This window comes from Dromiciops gliroides, chromosome 4 (assembly GCF_019393635.1).
Source record: "Dromiciops gliroides isolate mDroGli1 chromosome 4, mDroGli1.pri, whole genome shotgun sequence".
NCBI classification, from domain to species: Eukaryota; Metazoa; Chordata; class Mammalia; order Microbiotheria; family Microbiotheriidae; genus Dromiciops; species Dromiciops gliroides.
Window position 1 is genome coordinate 260,526,391 of NC_057864.1, and position 18,410 is coordinate 260,544,800.

Genomic DNA, 18,410 nt, shown 5'->3' on the forward strand with positions numbered 1-18,410 from the left:
CCTGAGAGCCAGGATCAGTCTTAAGCTTAATTTATACTTTTCTGTGAAATGAGATTACATGGAACACACTGTCATTATAAGTCAGATAACAGTTTTTCACACAACAGGCTTCTGGTGTTATAGCTTTCATAAGGGAGCTCCTAAAAATTTAAGGATAAAAGCCGATGAAGAGACATGAACAGAGAACAGTCAGAATTTCAATGGGCATGATCGAAAGGGGATTCCTGGAATCCCAAAGCCCACGTGTGTGCCAGCATGTGATAGAGGCAGTTTGCCGCAAATAATACTCATCTAAGAAACCAGAGAACCTTGCTACCTTGTAACTTTTTCTTGTTTGATAATGAATTGCACTATGGATTTTAGTATTTGTTGAAAAAAGTCTCATATCTCCTGCATACAATTTTTTTTTAAAGTGAGTTAAGTGCTTTATGTTTCTTATAGGAAAAAAAAATAGACTAGGTCTTGTCTCCCTTATTCTTCACGAATTTGCGTGTCATCCTTGCGCAGGGGCCATGCTAATCTCTGTATTGTTCCGATTTTAGAATATGTGCTGCCGAAGTGAGCACCCCCTTTTTCTTATCTATGAAAAATCTCTACTGTTTTAGATGATGGGCAATCCTTAAAGTAATTTTTTAAGTTCATCAAATGTATAGGATTTTTTTTTCCTGCCTCAGGGAAGAATCATAGATGAAGAGCTGAGGGGACACTCAGAGGTTATTTAGTGTGACTCCTTAATTTTACAGATGGAGAAATTAAGATTCCATTTACAGAGAATTAAGTCAGTTGCCTAAGATTATACAAATATATGTAAGGTGGCTGGGATTGAAACTTGGTTCTTCTGACTCAAAACTCAGTACTCTTTCCAATGTCCTAGGGTGCCTTTCAATATGTCACATTATATCCCCGCCTTCACAGAGTCTTTCAATGACATCTCACAGAGGTTTGGAGCCGACTTTTCTTGAAGGCTAGACAGGTTCGAAAATATGGTTCAAGAGGAAGAAATGAGAGCTAAAGGTTTGTAAATTATACACAAGTTTTGTGCCAATATATGATGTATACTTTATATCATGTATCCTTCCTTTCAGTAAAGAGTCGAGTCACCGGACATGGTAAGCATTAAATAAGATCACAAAACATGGAACTACTTATATGTTAACAGATGGAAAATAACTGGTTACCACAGTGGGATTCATTTCCCATACAGTTTTATATGTATAGTCAGACTATCATCTTGTTAGAGCAGAGATCAAAATCAGTTTGAAATTAGAAGAATCAAAATGACAAGAAGTTATGGCATGCAATGAAAACATTATCTATTTCAACAACTATATATGCTAGAAAATGGGAAATGGATAAAAGAACAGATATTGACTAATTATCAACATTTCCTAAAAAAGTTTATCTGACATAGTTCGGTCATCATAAGAAGGAGATTAAAAGAGGCTAGAAACTACTGCAGTCAAAAACCAGCTTGCTCTTCTTGTCAGCTGGAGAGAGATGTTAGCCAAAGATAATAGTAGTTTACAGAATAAAATAAGTTGTAAAATTTTATGGGGGAGGATGGTGGAAGATGAGCAGTACTGCTTCATAAAACAGCAGAGGTGGAAAAAAACGTTAAAAGAAAACAGCGAGAGATATAATTAAGCCAGATCGTTCTAAGGACATTTAAGGATGGAATTGGAAGAAAGCCAAAGAATATACAAAAGAAATGGAAGAATTCCAAAAATATATATATATACAAAACCTTTTTCTCAATCAGTGAGAGTTGGGCCAGTACATTTGCACCCTAACAACATAGTCCCAGATGTGCCAGGTGAGGAAACAGAAATGGCACTGAAGAAAGCTTAAAGGTGAGAAGAACAGCTAGATTAGACCAAGTCTACAAACAGGAACTCCTTGATGGAGGTTACACAATTTTGAGGATGTTGACAACAGATTTTTGAGATTCACTTCATTTAAATGCAATACATATCTTTTAGACACCTGCTGTATGTCCAGCACCATGGATACAATGACAAAAACAAAATAGCAGGGACACTAAGTAGGAGGCTATAAGAATAGTCCAGGCACAGAGAGATGGGTCCCTCTAATAGCATAGAAGCTATAAGGAGAAAGAAGGGGAAAGATTTGAGATAAGTTGTAGAGATAGATAGACAAATCAAATTCTTGCAAAAAAAAATTAATTATACAAAAAAGGTGACTGAGAAAATACTAACTTATATCTACTTTCTCATCTCTATAAAACAATTATGAGAATAATCTACAGCTATATTAAGAGCAGTTCTGATGAAGGTATGAGAAAGGAATAAGCAGTCTTTCATTTCACTATAGTGACATAATTTGCTGACAGGTAAGGCAAATGCAGGATCCCATTGTACTTATCGTTTGTTGACTATTAAAAAAATGACCTAATATAGCAAATTGATATCTGAAAAGGCCTTCCTTCAGTAAAGTGCTCTCTCTCTCACTCATATATGTCAAAATAATATAAGTTTAAGATGTAAAATCAGAAGTAGGGGCAGCTAGGTGGCTCAGTGGATAAAGCATCAGCCCTGGATTCAGGAGGACCTGAGTTCAAATCTGCCCTCAGACACTTGACACTTACTGGCTGTGTGACCCTGGGCAAGTCACTTAACCCTCACTGCCCTGCAAAAAAAAAACAAACAAAAACAAAAACATAAGTAATTTTGATTGACAGCTCTTTGATGATTTTAAATACCTAGTGAGGAATAAAGCTGGGAGTTTTGTGCTCCCCAAAGATTTTTCTGGTGTCACAGAGTATGTTTAGTATAGAGACCAAATGAAAGAGGACTCCAGATAAAGGACAAGGTTTTCCACATATTCCTATTAGTAGATGACATTAATTTTTATCAAGTCCCAGAGAACTGCAGAACCTCCCAAATTAGCTCCATAATCACTCATATATATATATATATATAAGAAAGGACAAATGGATGAATAATGTCTATTGTCTAAACCAGCAAAAGCAGCTATCATGCAGAACCATACTATCTGTCAGATTGATGATAAGGGTGGGCAATCTGTGAGAGACGGTATAGTCTGTCTGCATTAAAGCTTACTGATCTTATCACCATGATTGGTTAATATTTACTGTCTACCTATTGCATGCAACTAATCTAATGTATTGATCATTAGGAGAATAGCTTTATCTTTTGGTAGTGTATTACATCTGGTAGCTGGGTGGCACAGTAGATACAATGTTGGGTCTAGAGTTACATAGACTGGAGCTCAAATCCAGTCTCAGACAATTAAAAGCTGTTTGATCTTAGACAAGTCATTTAACCTCTGCCTTAGTTTCCTCAACTGCAAAGTGGGAGTAATAATAGCACCTACTTTGCAGGATTGTTGTGAAGATCAAATGAGAAAATATTTGTAAAGTTGTCAGGACAATGTCTGGCACATAGTAGGCATTATCTAAATGGTAGCGACAGTTGTTATCACTACCATCACCACCACCATCATCAGATCTTATTAATGCTTACATTTTTCACTGTGGCAGATATCTGATGACCTAAAACACTATATCTTTATCTTTGACTGTACTGCCACGCAGGGGTGGTCTGTACAATCCAGGCCTGGGCAGCCAGACTGTTTACATAGCCTAGACTTATGAGCAAGTTCTGGCAGGAATGTGCTGTCGATGCTGCCTGTACTATACAGGGAGAGAGAAATAACTCAAAACTTCCAGTCACCAGGTCAGTTACTGATGACAGGATATTTGGTCTTGCTCCTGAAAATGGCCTGGGCCCCAACACTTGTTAATGACTACCCAGAAGCAGGCTACTTCTGTTGAGAGCAATGAGAGGGGTCTCCTACTTGGTCTGGGATACAGTGAAATGTATCACCATCTTCCTTTGCTTAACGAGGAAGGTGGCTGTTGGCAGTAAGGCTTTGTCACTGGCAGCTATCTACCCATAAAAATTTTATACCCCTGTATAGGGATATTTCCTCCACCTCTGTACTTTGAGACTGTGCAAGGCACTTTATGGGATTTCACACCCAATTGTAGGTGAGCTATTACTATTGCCACAGACCCTCTCAATTTCCCAGTAACTTGCAGCTTTTAGATTAATTTGGTCATTGGTGCAAACATGTAGGGTGGCCATTTGAGGCATTTGTCAGGTTGTGCAGCCACCAGCTGCTAGGATCCCGGAATGCCCAGGAAGAGGGGAAAGCAATCAGAAGCCGCTTGTTGAGGAAGCAACTCTCTCCAACATGGCGATATCACTGTAACAGTGATACCATTCTCTGGCCCCTTGGGGTGTTCTGTGCCTAAGATCTCAAGAAGATGCTAACATAGACCAATAAAGATAACTTTATTCAGGGTCTCACACACACACACACACACACAGAGGAAAAGGTACCTAGGGAACTAGACTCCCCAGAATTGTCCTATTCTTTCACATGGAGTTTTATCTGATTCTTCTACTCTCTCTATCAACAAACCCATTGCCAAATTCATGGTATAGAAGCCCTTTTCAGAATAACAAGTCCTGAAACCTGGACCATGTCTGCTTTTGTAAGTCTACTACAGGTAGCCTCAGAGGGGCAAATAAGGAGGCACTTTTAGGGCTACTGTCAGAGGCTGCTGCCTTCCTGATATGGCTAACAATGTCAGCCTCTACGGCATTAGAATAGCCCACAGGATCACTACTGATAGACCTGTAACAGTGGAAACCCAGGAGAACATTCCATTTGGCAAGACTGTAAAACAACAGTTGAAAAGAGTAAGTCACTCTCTATTCAATGGTAATAGGCATGAATATTTACAATTATCAAGGATAAGTTGAAGTAAAATGTTCAGTATTAGTGGGTTCAAGTTTAAGATTATTATTCCTATTTTACTCTAAGACACCAATGTCAAGTGAGTTCAAAACTACAATCTTTTTTTCTGAAATTATTAACAATTCTGGTCTATGCAAGATTCTCCATATGCTAGGGTTTTTTTTCAGTGTTTTGTATAAATATATAACTATACACCAATTGAAATTTTAGCAACTTTTATAAATTTTATGCAGTCCCACTTCTGTTCTCCAAATTTCTCTTTTGTAAGAAAATATAAAACCAGATAGTGTAGGGTAGTCACTTGGGATATTTGATGACTTTCACTACACATTTGTTCAGTTCAACTTAAAAAACATTTCATGACTTTTAGAGCTAAAAAGTAAGCATGAATGCTTGAAACATTATTAATCCAGGGGGCAAGCATTAACTTTACTCCTAGGAGTAATAAAGTCTGAATGGGACTTAGCTGTAGAAAATGCCTTCTACGATCAAGGTGAAGAAAGTATGAGGAAATCACATTACCACTGAGATTTCCCTCCATACATGCAGTAAGGCCAGTCTTTGAAGATAATTATTAGCTTTAATAGGGTCAATAAGGAGAGTATTGGTTAAGGTTAAGTTAGTCCTAACCCTAAATTCATTTCTAACCCTAACCCTGGAAATATAGAGATGTTTTTAGGGAGAGAAGTGGATTTTACTTTAATGCTGACTGTTCCTTAGTTGTCATTCTCCTTGGCCTTGGTGGAGCCTTTGACACCATGCAGCACCCTCTCCTTGCTGCTACCCTCTTTGGTAAGTTTTCAGGACACCACTTGGTTTTGGTTCTCCTCCTACCTATCTGACTGTTCCTTCTCAATCTCCTTTTCTAGATTCTCATCTTCTAAACAAAGCTGTCCACAGGGTTCTATCCTGGGCTTACTTCTCCCTCTATACTACTTCACTTGGTGATCACATCAGCTCCCATGGACTTAATTACAATCTCTAGACTGATGATCTTCAAATCTATCTATCCTGTCCCAACCTTTCTGGTGACCCTTACTCTCACATTTTCAATTGCCTTTCAGAAATCTTGAACTGGATGTCCAATAAACATCTCAAACTTAACATATACTAAATGGGACTACTTTTTCTCTGTAAACCCTGCCCCCACTCTTATCTTCCCTATTTCTGTAGAGTGCAACACAACCCTCCTAGCCCTTAGATTTGCAACCTAGGGGTTACACTCAACCTCTCACTATATCTCATTCTCCATATCCAATTTGTTGCCAAATTCTGTCAATTTTACCTTTACAACATCTTTTGAACATGATCCCTTCATTTCTATGACACTACCAGCACCCTAGTGTGGGCCCTCATCCAGTGGAATTTGGATGTCAAAATGAGATGGCCCCTAATCCACAGAGTTGAAGTTCTGGATGCCATGTATCTTGCCTTTGGTAATAAGATGTTTTCTAAAGGCTGCTAATATATTAAAATGATTTGGATACTAAGAACATTACACAGAAATGAACAATCAGTTTTCACAGAGCCCTTATTTTTAGAACCAGACCCAATTTGTATGCCAAAACATATTATTAACAGTTAATTCTCCTCCTCACACCTGGACTATTGCAATAGCCTGCTGGTGGATCTACCTGCCTCAAGTCTCTCCCCACTCCAATCCATACTCATTTCAGCCACCGGAGTTATTTTCTTAATGCACAGGTCTGATCATGTCACTCCCTTATTCAATAAACTCTGGTGGCTCCCTATTGGCTCTGGGACCAAATACAAAATGCTCTGTTTGGCTGTCAAAGCCACTTCCTACCTTTCCAGTCTTCTCACACACATCACTACCTGACATGTACTTTTTGATGCAGCTTTCTAGCTGTTCCATGACCAAGACACTCCATCCTCCATCCCTCAGCTCCAGGCATTTTCTCTGGCTGTTTGCTCTGCCTTGAGTCTTCTCCCTCCTTATCCCTATCTACTGCCTTCCTTCACTTTCATTAGGTCTCACCTAATATCCCATCTTCTCCAGGAAGCCTTTCCCATTCTCTCTTTATCAAAATTTCTTTTCTCTGTTAATAATTTCCACTTATTCTGTATATACTTTGTCTGCACATATCCGTTTGCTTGTTTTCTATTAGATGGTGAGCCCCTTGAAGGCAGAGTTTGTCTTTGGACTCTTTCTGTATTCTCAGTGCTTGGCATAGTGCTTGGCACATGGTAGGTATTTAATAACTGCTTATTGATTGATTGAATTCCTATCCAAAAATCTATTTCAAAACATGGCATCATATGGATTCAACTACTATAAAAGAAGAAAAAGGAAACAAAGCTTCAATAAAGACTGATGTAATGCAAGGCTGAAATGTATAGAGTTCTTTGATGTTTACAAAGCACTTTACATTCATTATCTGCCACTAAAACATCCTTCTGCAAGGATGATTTCATCCTTTGTGCAAATGTCATCCCCATTTTACAGATAGGGAACTAAGGTCCAAAGAGGTGAGGTCACTTGTCTAAGGTCACATGCACCAATCAGGCCTCAAACTCAGGTCTTTTCCCTCCAAGTCCTTTCACTGTGTTGTTTCTCATAAGTTCCCTGATGGAGCTGATTCAGACTGTCAGAGGACCATGGAATGGCGTAATCAGAATCTCTGTAGCAAAATGAAGGGAGAAAAAGAAATGTAGAACTAGTTTCACTGATAGGCATGTGACTATAAATGGGTAGATATTCACAAGACATATCTGTATTGTGTATATGTGTAGATGACTGCATATAGGCATGAGGATGGTTATAGAAAACTGTATATGAGAGGAAGTCTAGGAGAAAGAACAAAAATAAATATGAAAATTGTTTCACTAATAGGCATGTGAGTGAGTGTGTGTGTGTGTGTGTGTGTGTGTGTGTGTGTGTGTAGTGTTGTATACATAGATGTGAGGATGCTTCTATGTGGTCATTTTGTTTGTGCACAGAGGATGAAATTCTATGGTATATAAAAAAAAAGTAGGGGTTGGAGTCAACTGACCACAGTCCTAATTCTGTATGTGCCATCATTCTAATTAGTAGTGTGCTCATGGGCAAATTACTTAAGTGTTCTTGGCCTCAATTTCCTCATCTTCTAAATGGGGACAATGATACTTGCCTTACACAACTTCTAGGGGTATCATACAGCTATAATAATACCTTAGAATAATAATACCTTCTTTCTTTCTTTCTTTCTTTCTTTCTTTCTTTCTTTCTTTCTTTCTTTCTTTCTTTCTTTCTTTCTTTCTTTCTTTCTTTCCTTCCTTCCTTCCTTCCTTCCTTCCTTCCTTCCTTCCTTCCTTCCTTCCTTCCTTCCTTCCTTCCTTCCTTCCTTCCTTCCTTCCTTCCTTCCTTCCTTCCTTTGAGGTGAGCTATTTAAAATTAAGGATGCTTTACTTCACTAAGCATTTTAGAAAGCCCAAACAAATTGGCTATGTGGTGTAACAGAATTCAGCTCAATACATCTGAACCTAGATTTAAGTATGTTTCTCAAATAAATGCCATTCCTGTGATACAAAGCTTTGCGCTGAGTGCTGAAACAACCTCATGATGACATTGTAACTGTAATAATCAGAGAATCATTTAGTCGAGGTCAGAAATGGAAGAAAAAATTGATGAGGTCGCATCTACAAGGTTTAAGTCCCTAGTTCAGTTCTTTTTTTTTTTTTTTTTTAAGCTTGACCACTGCTACCACTTCCTTTTGTGGTGGTCTTAAGAACTCTATGATGAGGAAGTTTTTCCCCTATATTAGGTATTTTCTTTTACTTAATTCCATCCATTACTCCTAATTCCCATCTTAGGTCACCTCTCAAAAATCTTCTTCTCTCCTTGGTTCCTATACCCTTCAATTACTTGTAGATTATTATCATTGTTGGTTGTTCCCTTTTCTTCCTTAAACTCATTCCACTGCACCAACCTCTTAGTCATAATTTGGCCAAACTACGAATTTTTATATTTTTAATCTTTACTTATAATTTTTCCCTCAATTTCATCAACTATTTAGGTCCTCTTTCCAGCAATCCTGAGTTTGTCTAAAATCTCCATCTGCGCCTTGGCAGAGCTGTCTATGAAGTTCTTCCAAAGTCAGGTCTCCTTTTGCAACAGAAGCACAGAGTTTTAGTTTTAGTTTTCACTGTTCAATGAAGATAATCTAAAACTGTGCCCAGTGCAAGAAATAAACTATCCATACAAAAAAGATGTATCACGCTCACAAATAGCATCCCAAATGTGAACTTAGGAGAGATAAGACATAGTACTGTCATGTAAATAAAAACATTTATAATCACAAGGGTAAGAATGGAAGAACAACTGGAGTTTTATATGAAAGAACTTGTTCTCATCAACACATTAAGATCTTATATAGTGAATAATAAATTAACTGGATAAAAAAAGGGTAAAAAGTCTTCTTAGTTAATAATGTGGAAAAATCTTCTTATGAGGCAGTAGGTCCTATTCTATATTAGTTAGCTTGATACATAATTTTTTCTCTAAATGGGAAATTGCAAAACAAAGGCTTCTCAAGATGTCAGGTTAAGAGGCAAGTCCCAAGATGGACTTAAAAATAAGACCATTCTCTGGGTTAATGAATTATCAAGTCTAATTTTCTTTTTTTTTTTTTTTTTGCGGGGCAATGGGGGTTAAGTGACTTGCCCAGGGTCACACAGCTAGTAAGTGTCAAGTGTCTGAGGCCGGAATTGAACTCAGGAACTCCTGAATCCAGGGCCAGTGCTTTATCCACTGCGCCACCTAGCTGCCCCCCAAGTCTAATTTTCAACAAAAAAGTGTGTGGTCTAAACTTAAAAGGTGTACAGTTTGAGTACCCTTTAGCTTAGTTCAAAATTGGTAAAAAAAAAATCTTTTCGACTTCCAGTATGAAGTCTATCACTTGGGAATAGGACATTTGACAGAAGTGATTATCTCCAATCTGATTTATTTTAGAATATAAAGCATCTCAGGCAATATTTGGATACATATAATTTTGGGGGAAAACACCCTATAAAACTAAGCTTTGAGAAACAGAAAATTTGAGCCTCACAAAAAACATAATTTGTAATTGAAAGAAAATAATATTTAAAAGAAAAAAAAACTTTTTTGTCCTTCCAAAAAGAGACAAAAATGACTAAGTTTTATTTCCCAAGAGAATTATGCCACTTTTATACAAGAAAATTACAGTCGCCACAAATTGCTCTCAACCATTCCAGCGCTTCTTCATTTGACCACTTGAAAATCAAAGTTCTTTCAGATTATAAATATAACTTTTTATAACTCTGTTATTACATACTGTGAATGGGGAAACTGGGCCAATCTTGTGGCCATAGCGTCGAATGGCCTCTCTGATGTGGCTGGGCTGGATGGCATCGCTTTGAGCCTCGATACCACAGGCTGCAGTGCTCTGCAACAGAAAAACACCGAAAATGTTACCAAATCAAAAACACACAATAGACCTAGAGTGCATAAAATATGAAAATAAACCTTTATCGAATGGACCGCTTTTTCCCCCTGAGGACATACATCGTTACTGCCATACACTATAACACCCCCCACCAAAGTTCCATTAACAAATCAAAGATGACTTTAATGTGACCTCTTCCTAACAGACCTACCAAAAGCTATTTTTATGCTCTTAATATTTCACCTAGGACCAAATGTCAAAGTGCAGAAGAATGAACAGCAGCCACTTGCACTCAGATGAAAAGTACCACAGGAGGCCTGTTGAGAGAGCCACAGGAAATGGCTTTTTAAATGTTTTAAACTTTTGTTATTGTAATGATGGGAGAAACAGCCCCTGTTTTTCAGGGGCTGTTTCAAACTTGGGCAGGCCTTTGAGATAACTTCAGTCCAGTCAGAATTAAAGTAAAAACTAGATCATTTTTTAGTTGTGGTAGACCCAAAAGTACACTTTCAGGGATTACGATTAAATTGTTCTGAATGCTCTTTATCTGTCTGGCTAATATGTAAAGTGGGGAGATGAAAATAGGAAAATCAAGAAGGAACCAGATTTCAAGTAATGCAGGCAACTAAGCTGAGTAACAGAAAGACAGCCAGACTTGGAGTCAGGAAGAAGTTCAATGGCTGCCTCAGACACTTATTAGCTATGTGAGCTGAGCAAATAATCTAATCCCTTGTGCCCCAGTTTCCTCATTTGTAAAATAGGGCCAATAACGGCACTTCCCTCAAAGGGTGGTTATGAGTATCAAATGAGTTTACATATGTAAAACACTTTGCTGAACTTAAAACATTATATAAATGGTAGTTATTAACGAAGGATTAGAAAATTATTACAACTGATGCAAGATTAGCAACAAATACTGCATATATTATCATGATTTGTTCAGAGGGCACATAGTAAATAATAGTTGAATTTATGAATATTAAAATGATAAACATTATCATGATAAATAATAAAAATCAGGGAAAAAAATCAGAAACTTTTTATATCTTTGTACTGGCAACACTATGTACTAATCTACAGGTAACCAGCTCTTTAGTAGAATATAAAATGCTGATTTAATGGTAGTACTCTAATTGTCTATTAGTTGTTTTGCTAAATCTGAAATTTTAGGTTTCAATCTCATTTTTAAAAGCTGCTTGCTACCAAAAAAAAAAAAAAAAGCCCATCTCCTTTACACAAATATTCTACTAATGGTGATGCTCTATGTCTACAAATTATAGAATTCCATGATCTCCAAAAAATCAAAACCACAGGCGACATATAGGGCAATGGACAGGCATGATGGGTATGAATAAGCTACAGCATACTACCAAAAGTGACTTTTGAATGAGAATTGACATAAAAGATGTCATTATGCACACACATAACTGGAAAGGGAGGTGGGCTGATCACATAAAGAGAATAAGAGACAAGATATTGATAGCCTGAGTGTTGTACTAGTATGCAATAAAATGTGAAAAGAACCAGAAAAAAAGGCCTTCAGAACATTGTGTTCAACATCTGGAGGATTCTTGGAAGGCCATGGACAAGATATACACAGAAAAGATGGAAAGGAACAGATGGGTTGCCATTTTTACTAGTAGAAGAAATGAATACCCCCACTACTGAGATTACAGATCTACTGAAGGATCAAAGAAGAGAAAAAATTGTTTTCAAGATGCCTCAAGAAGTTACATATATTCATTGCAAATCAAAAGGCCTTATTAAGTAATTAATTTATTTACTGAGGCAAGTATTTTTCATACTAGATCCTTTATAACTGTTCATTGCATGAGCTCCTTCTCCAAAATCTCTGGACTTCTTTTGTGCCAATTTCTTATAAAAAGGAGGCCCTCCCCCTCACTGGGGCAAATATTTCAACTAGTGATCCTCACCCCTATCCTCTGGCAGGTTGGTATCAATACCACTGCCACTGTCATCATCGTCACCACCATCATCTCCTCCTTCTGTATGTCTGTCCTTCATTTTTAACCTCTCCTTCTATACTAGTTCCTTCTTTGATGCTGACAAATATGCCCACAGTTTTCTCATCTTTCAAATAACCTTCATTTCTCTGTCATTATCACACTATCATTTTATGAGTTCTTTCCTTTGCACATAAACTCCAAGAAAAAGGTAGCTACATGCATTGCTTCAATTTTCTTCCTCTCACTCACTACTGACTTTAAAACACTGACTATATCACTCAAACTGTCACTGCTATTTCCTATATTATCAATGCTCTTTTATCTATCTATTTATTTATTTATTTATTTTGCAGGGCAATTGGAGTTAAGTGACTTGCCCTGGGTCACACAGCTAGTAACTGTTAAGTGTCTGAGGCAAGATTTGAACTCAGGTCCTCCTGAATCCAAGGCTGGTGCTAGCTGCCCCTCCTTGGTTTTTGTGATAACCATTTGTCTGATTTCATCTATGTCTTATTTTCTAACTTTATTGTCCCCTTAAAGCTTTGTCTTGGGCTTTTTTCTACTCTATATACCCACTCTCTTGATGATATTATCAGATTCAAGGGTTCAATTATTATCTCTATATATCTAGCTTTAGTCTCTTGTTGGACGACGAAAATGACGATGATGACTACTAATTGATATTTAATACTGAGTTAAAGTTTTAAAGCGTTTTACATCATGTTATTTTGTTTAAGCCTCACAGCAAACTGTGAGGTTGGTAATACAAGTATTATTGTATCTCCCCTTTAGTCAACAGTCTAGAGCAGAACTAGTTATCTTTTCCCTTAAACTCGCTCCTCCTCCAATTTTCCTTATTTCTGCTGAGGCCACTAGCACCAACCTTCTAGTCACACAGGTCTTCAACTCCTCTCCTCCCAAACCTCTATTACCAAGCAGTTGTCAAATCTTGCTGAGTTTGCTTCCACAACAGCTTTTGTATCTATTTTAATTATTCTATTTATCTGAAAAGAATGTGACTATATTTTTTGAATTAGAGATTTTTGTAAGCAATGAAAGGAAAGTAAGAAGGTATACCTGAAAGAAAATGAATTTTACTTATAGAAGAGATCTACTACCTACCATGACCATACCACAGAAGGCAATTTTGAAAAGGAAGAAGTAAATCGGTATTGACCAAAAAAAGAAAAACATTTCTTGGGAGCATGTGCCAGGCAGATTAAACCACCTTGATCACCACCTATGGGACCCTGAGCCTAAGAGCCACAAGAATAACAGTGCCCACTTCCAACCCTGACCACTGACCCTGCAGTTAGTACAACCCTAATAACCACCATTGAGGGGAGCATTCTTTGTGGAGAAGGGGCCCACTCTCCTCACCATCATCAGCAACAACTGGGGAGCATAAAAAGACCTTGGAACGGTAATCCTTCCTCTTCCCCTCACTAGCTTCCAGCCTGTCCCCAACAGACACAGTTCAGAAAAGCAGCCCTTGTAGAGATGCCACTTGGAACTTCCTCTGTAGATGCCCCAGTCCCCACTTTCTCAGCTGTTGCAGCTACTGAAGACCCAGAAAAGAAAATTCTTGCCACCAAAGTCCTAGACACTGTCAAAAAGTTCAACATAAGAAACTGGTACAGTTACATGAAAAGAAAAGACATGAAAGAAGAGGTTATGCCATCTGCTTTGCTACTTACTGCCTTCTAAGGACCACGGGACCTACCTATTTGGCTTGTAGATGAACTCTCCTATAGTTGTGGTCTACCTCCAATAGAACATAAGCTATTTGAGAACAGGGACTAAACTGAATTTCTCTTTCATTGTGCTGAGCACAACGCTTTGCAAAGAGTAAGAACTTGATAAAAAAATTTCATTCATTCAAATTGCTCATTTTTCTTCAGAAAATCCCAGCTATGGCATACAACAGAGCATCTTCTTTGAAGGCCTAAGAGCCCTAAGAACTCCAGTGAACTTATGGTTATGGGACTTAGAGATTTCAGGCCTAGGGTATCATCTACTTTAATTCCTTCACTTTATACTTGAGGAAGTTGAGGCCTATAAAAGGGAAGTGACTTGTTTAAGGTCTTACAGGTATTAAGGGTCAAAGCTGAAATTTGAACCTAGGTCTTCTAACTCCAAATTCAGTGCAATGGTCATTACATGATGCTGCCTCTGTTTAACTGACCTTTTTCCTCTTCCTTTGCTTTGTTTTAGCCGAGTCTTGTCCAACATTCCCGTTCCCCAAAGTCCCTGATTGGTTTTTCCCTGGGTGTTGTGGTCCAGATGTTGGAGCAGTTGGTGTAGGAGGAGGCGTGTTTTCAGGGGAGTCAGGGCTGGATTTCATGCCAGAACTCGACCCGAAGAGATGTGGCTGTAAAATCAAGAGACCAAGCCGGCTGCTTAAGGAGGTTCAGCAAAATGATTTATGAATTTGATGGCAATTTAATCTAAAAGTGAATAGATATGATTTATTTTCATATATATTCTCATGATATTCCTATTATTTAAAGCAGGAAATGATGCCCATGGCAGGTCTAGGGATGTTAGTTTTAAGTCTGGAGAAGAGTTCAGGATTGTTTTAAAACTCCCATTAGTGTTTCAGAGGAGGCCTTCTATCTCTATGTGGAAATTCTGGAATGCAATTACCTAAAGTTGAATTCACTTTCTTGGCTCTGCCCCCTGCCAAAATCAAGGTCCTCTTGAATATTTTACTCTTTCCGTCAACAGGTCAATGGGGTGTATTATATTGTTCTCCTAGTGTTTCAGGGCAGTGCAGATTAGGTGGTCCAGCAGATAGAGTGCTGGGCCTGAAGTATGGAAGACTCATCTTCCTGAGTTCAAATCTGGTCTCAGTCACTTACTAGCTATGTGACCCTGGGCAAGTCACTTAGCCCTATTTGCCTTGGCTTCCTTATCTATAAAACGAGCTAGAGAAGGAAATGGCAAACCATTCCAGTATCTCTGCCATGAAAACCCCAGGTGGGATCACTAAGAGTTGTCCATGACTGAAATATATGAATGACAACAACAGAAAGTAATTTAGGTTAAATTCCTGGAGTGATAGGATCATAGAACTTAGAGCTGGAAGGTTTATCTATGCCAACACCATTCTTCCCCCAGATCCTTTTTTATAGGTGGGACACTCTTGACTTCTTGCTCCATAGCTACTTTGTTGTCAGGTCCTGTTGCTTGTTTTTTTCTTAATTACCCTTAAAGACTTCCTTCTCTTTCTCTTATCATCCCACCAATACTGGTTCTTTTCGGCCTCCTGTCTAGACTACTGTAACAATTTTCCTAATTGCTTGACTCCAATCTCTCACCACTCTAATATACATTTTCATAATGTCAGAAATGGAAGGGACCTCAGAGGTCATCTACTTTAGCCTCTACTCCAAAAGTAATTTCTTCTACAATATCTGTAACAAGTGGTTACCCGGTATTTGCCTGAAGACTTCCAGTGACAGAGAACTCATTATCTCCTAAAATAGCCCATTCCACACCTTGTTAGATTAAATTTCTTATAACACCATTTTCTCATCATTCCCAACAGAAACTTTCAATAGCTGCTCACTGTATCTGAGATAAACTCTTCATTTCAGTCAAGCTGGTCTACTTACCCCCAAATTTCTAGATCCCACTCTTATTTCTAAATCTTTGCACATAGAGGTGGGATTTTTTTACTTGGAATATTGTCAAGGTACACATTTGAACTCTTTTATAACTTAGGTATTCCTGACCCACCACAGCTTAATATTCTTGCTCTGAACTCCCTTATGACTTACTGCATATACTACTCTCTGTCTCACAGGATTGTAGTAAATAGAAGTGACTTAGCAATTATTCAACAGGCATTTATTAAGCATCTACTAAATACCAGGTACTGTGCTAGATTCCACAGATATACATTGAAAAATAAAAGTCCCAGTCCTAAAGTCATGTGTGTGTGTGGGGGGGGGGCAGGGAGGAAGGGAGCAGAAGGTAAAAAAATATGTGTACATAGAAAATTAAATATAAAATGTCTACAAAGTAATTTCTTGGAGAAAGGGAATATCAATTGGGGAGGTGGACTAGAAAATCTGGATGTTTCCTATAGGAGTTGGTATATGAGCTGAACTTTGAAGGAAGCTATGATTAGAAGTGAGAAAGTAGAAGGAAGTATATTCTAGAACTGGGGATAGTCTGTGCAAAGACAGACAGAAACAGGAAATAAAAGGTACACAAGGAGAGCAAGTGCAGCAGATCTTGTTCTTCATCATCACCACCATCACCACCACCATTGTCATCATCATCAACAGGCATATTTTTTAATACTATTACTTAGTCTATGTCCTTTTTCTCTAACCAGGCTGTCAACAGGGACTAGTCTGGTATATAGTATATTGTGATGTTTGCTTGATTATGATGGCTGGGTTCATGCTAGCCACTTAGCACTGAAGTCCAAGGGGGAAGAAGCGCTCTGGTTCTTTGTAAAGCATCTCAATCAACCTTGGTGAGTAGGAGGTGGGTATTCCATTACTAATGGGATTCAGCTATAGTGTTCCTTGATCCTTATGTCCTTGTTTCTCAGAAAACCCACACTCTATGCCTTGAAAATCAGCCTGCATAGGGAAGCTTTTATCAGCTGCTGTGGAGCTGGAAATAGTTGCTGTGGTAGTCAAACAGTTCCCTAGGGCAGCTTGGCTTATGCCTGGCTGGCCACCTTGGAGAATCAAGAAAGGAGAAAAATGAAGGGCTGTCTTTAGCATTTTCTTGGATGCAAAGTATAGAATGTTATGTACGCTACATTTCTTCAATTATAAATGTTATAACATACTGGTATGATGTTAATGAAAAACATACTTATGCATTTATTCATAGATCATACATATATCAAAGGCATTTCAAGGGGGTGTTTATTGACATAAAAATTGTGTTTTTTAATATCACCAAAATGAATGCTGCTTAAGCAAGCAGGCAAGATTTAGGGTGCTCTTCAAATGCACTGACGAAGAGATACCTAGTATGTTTTTTTCCAAGAAAAAAAATAGATATGCAAGGGATTTGGTCTATGATCCAAATTATTAATTTAAGAGTAAAGTCTTGTATTTTTCCTCAACCAGATTTTCTGAGGAGCATAAACATCCTATTGGGCTGGCTATACAGTGTGGGGGCATTCCTAAAGTGTAGTCAGAGCAGATATTGCTTCATGATTTTAAGTACCCTGGGGGAATACCTGAGCTTCTCACAGATACTATCCTCAAGCTGGAATTTGTTCTGGGATGTTGACAGGGAGTGGGCTAAGGCTAACCTCGGCATGATCATGATGGTTTTTTGGTCTTCTGGCCATGTCTTTCACCTTGCCTAACAGGGGAACTTAATGTGCCCCTAGACTGTTGACATACTTAGCCTTGAAGCAGCTCCATAGGCGGGCAGTTTTCTAGCACTCCAGATGAATTTACTACAATAGAAGGAGCCCTCACAACTGCTGACAAGATGAGGGTTTATTGATTGCACGCAATGGGTGGCGTGGCAAGGAACCAAGGTTTCTTGCTATTTCCCCAAGAAGAACAAATGTAGCTGTTAGAAACTAATCAGCTCAATTCAACTCCACACCACAAATAATAAACAAAGCACCTACCATGTGCTGAGTACCATGTTATGTGCTCTATTGAAGAATGTCCACATCCCCATTAGCCCAAATTTAAGCATCTGCCTTGGGGATATGTAGGAAAAAAAAAACCTTTAACATTAAATCCAATGACTGGTAGTTAGCAACAGAAGCAACTATTAATATGTACCTACTGTATGAGGACCATTGTGCTATATGCTCAGAAAAATGCCAGAGTGGTGCCTGCCCTAATGGAGCTTAGTAGCTAATGATAATAATAATAATAATAATAATATTAGCTAACAGTTATTAAGGTTTATAAAGGCATTTCACATGTAATATCTCCTTTGATACTCAAAATAACCCCAAACCACTAAAACTCCCAGATGTTTTTCACAGGAACTATTGTCTATCCAAACCCTCTCCATCTTTTATTTGTGAAATTGATTTTTTTAAAAATATAGTTATCCTTAGTAAATACAGATTTGGCTCACTGTCTTAGCCTGTTGTAATATGATATAGGTCTTGCCATTCTATGTGTTGGCTATTTCTTCAAGCTTCATGTCATCTGCAAATTAGACAGGAAATTACCTAATCCTTCAAATGAGACTGATAAAAATATTGTACATCACAGAGCAATGGTGA

The 18,410-nt window shown here is 38.1% G+C and overlaps 1 protein-coding gene and 1 pseudogene across 5 annotated transcripts in view; both read right to left on the minus strand.

Moving 5' to 3' along the window:
* Positions 1 to 18,410, minus strand: part of SUPT3H (SPT3 homolog, SAGA and STAGA complex component) — a 675,661-nt gene that overhangs the window by 90,786 nt on the left and 566,465 nt on the right. For 4 of the 5 annotated variants that reach the window (XM_043964162.1, XM_043964161.1, XM_043964160.1 and 1 more), the window contains 2 exons: positions 14,364 to 14,549; positions 10,101 to 10,211 (listed from right to left, as the gene is read on the minus strand). In XM_043964162.1, the coding sequence (XP_043820097.1) occupies positions 10,101 to 10,211; positions 14,364 to 14,549 (297 nt within the window). The remainder of the gene's footprint in view (positions 1 to 10,100; positions 10,212 to 14,363; positions 14,550 to 18,410) is intronic. The other variant, XM_043964163.1, reaches the window with a different exon arrangement.
* LOC122726983 lies at positions 445 to 566 on the minus strand (annotated as a pseudogene).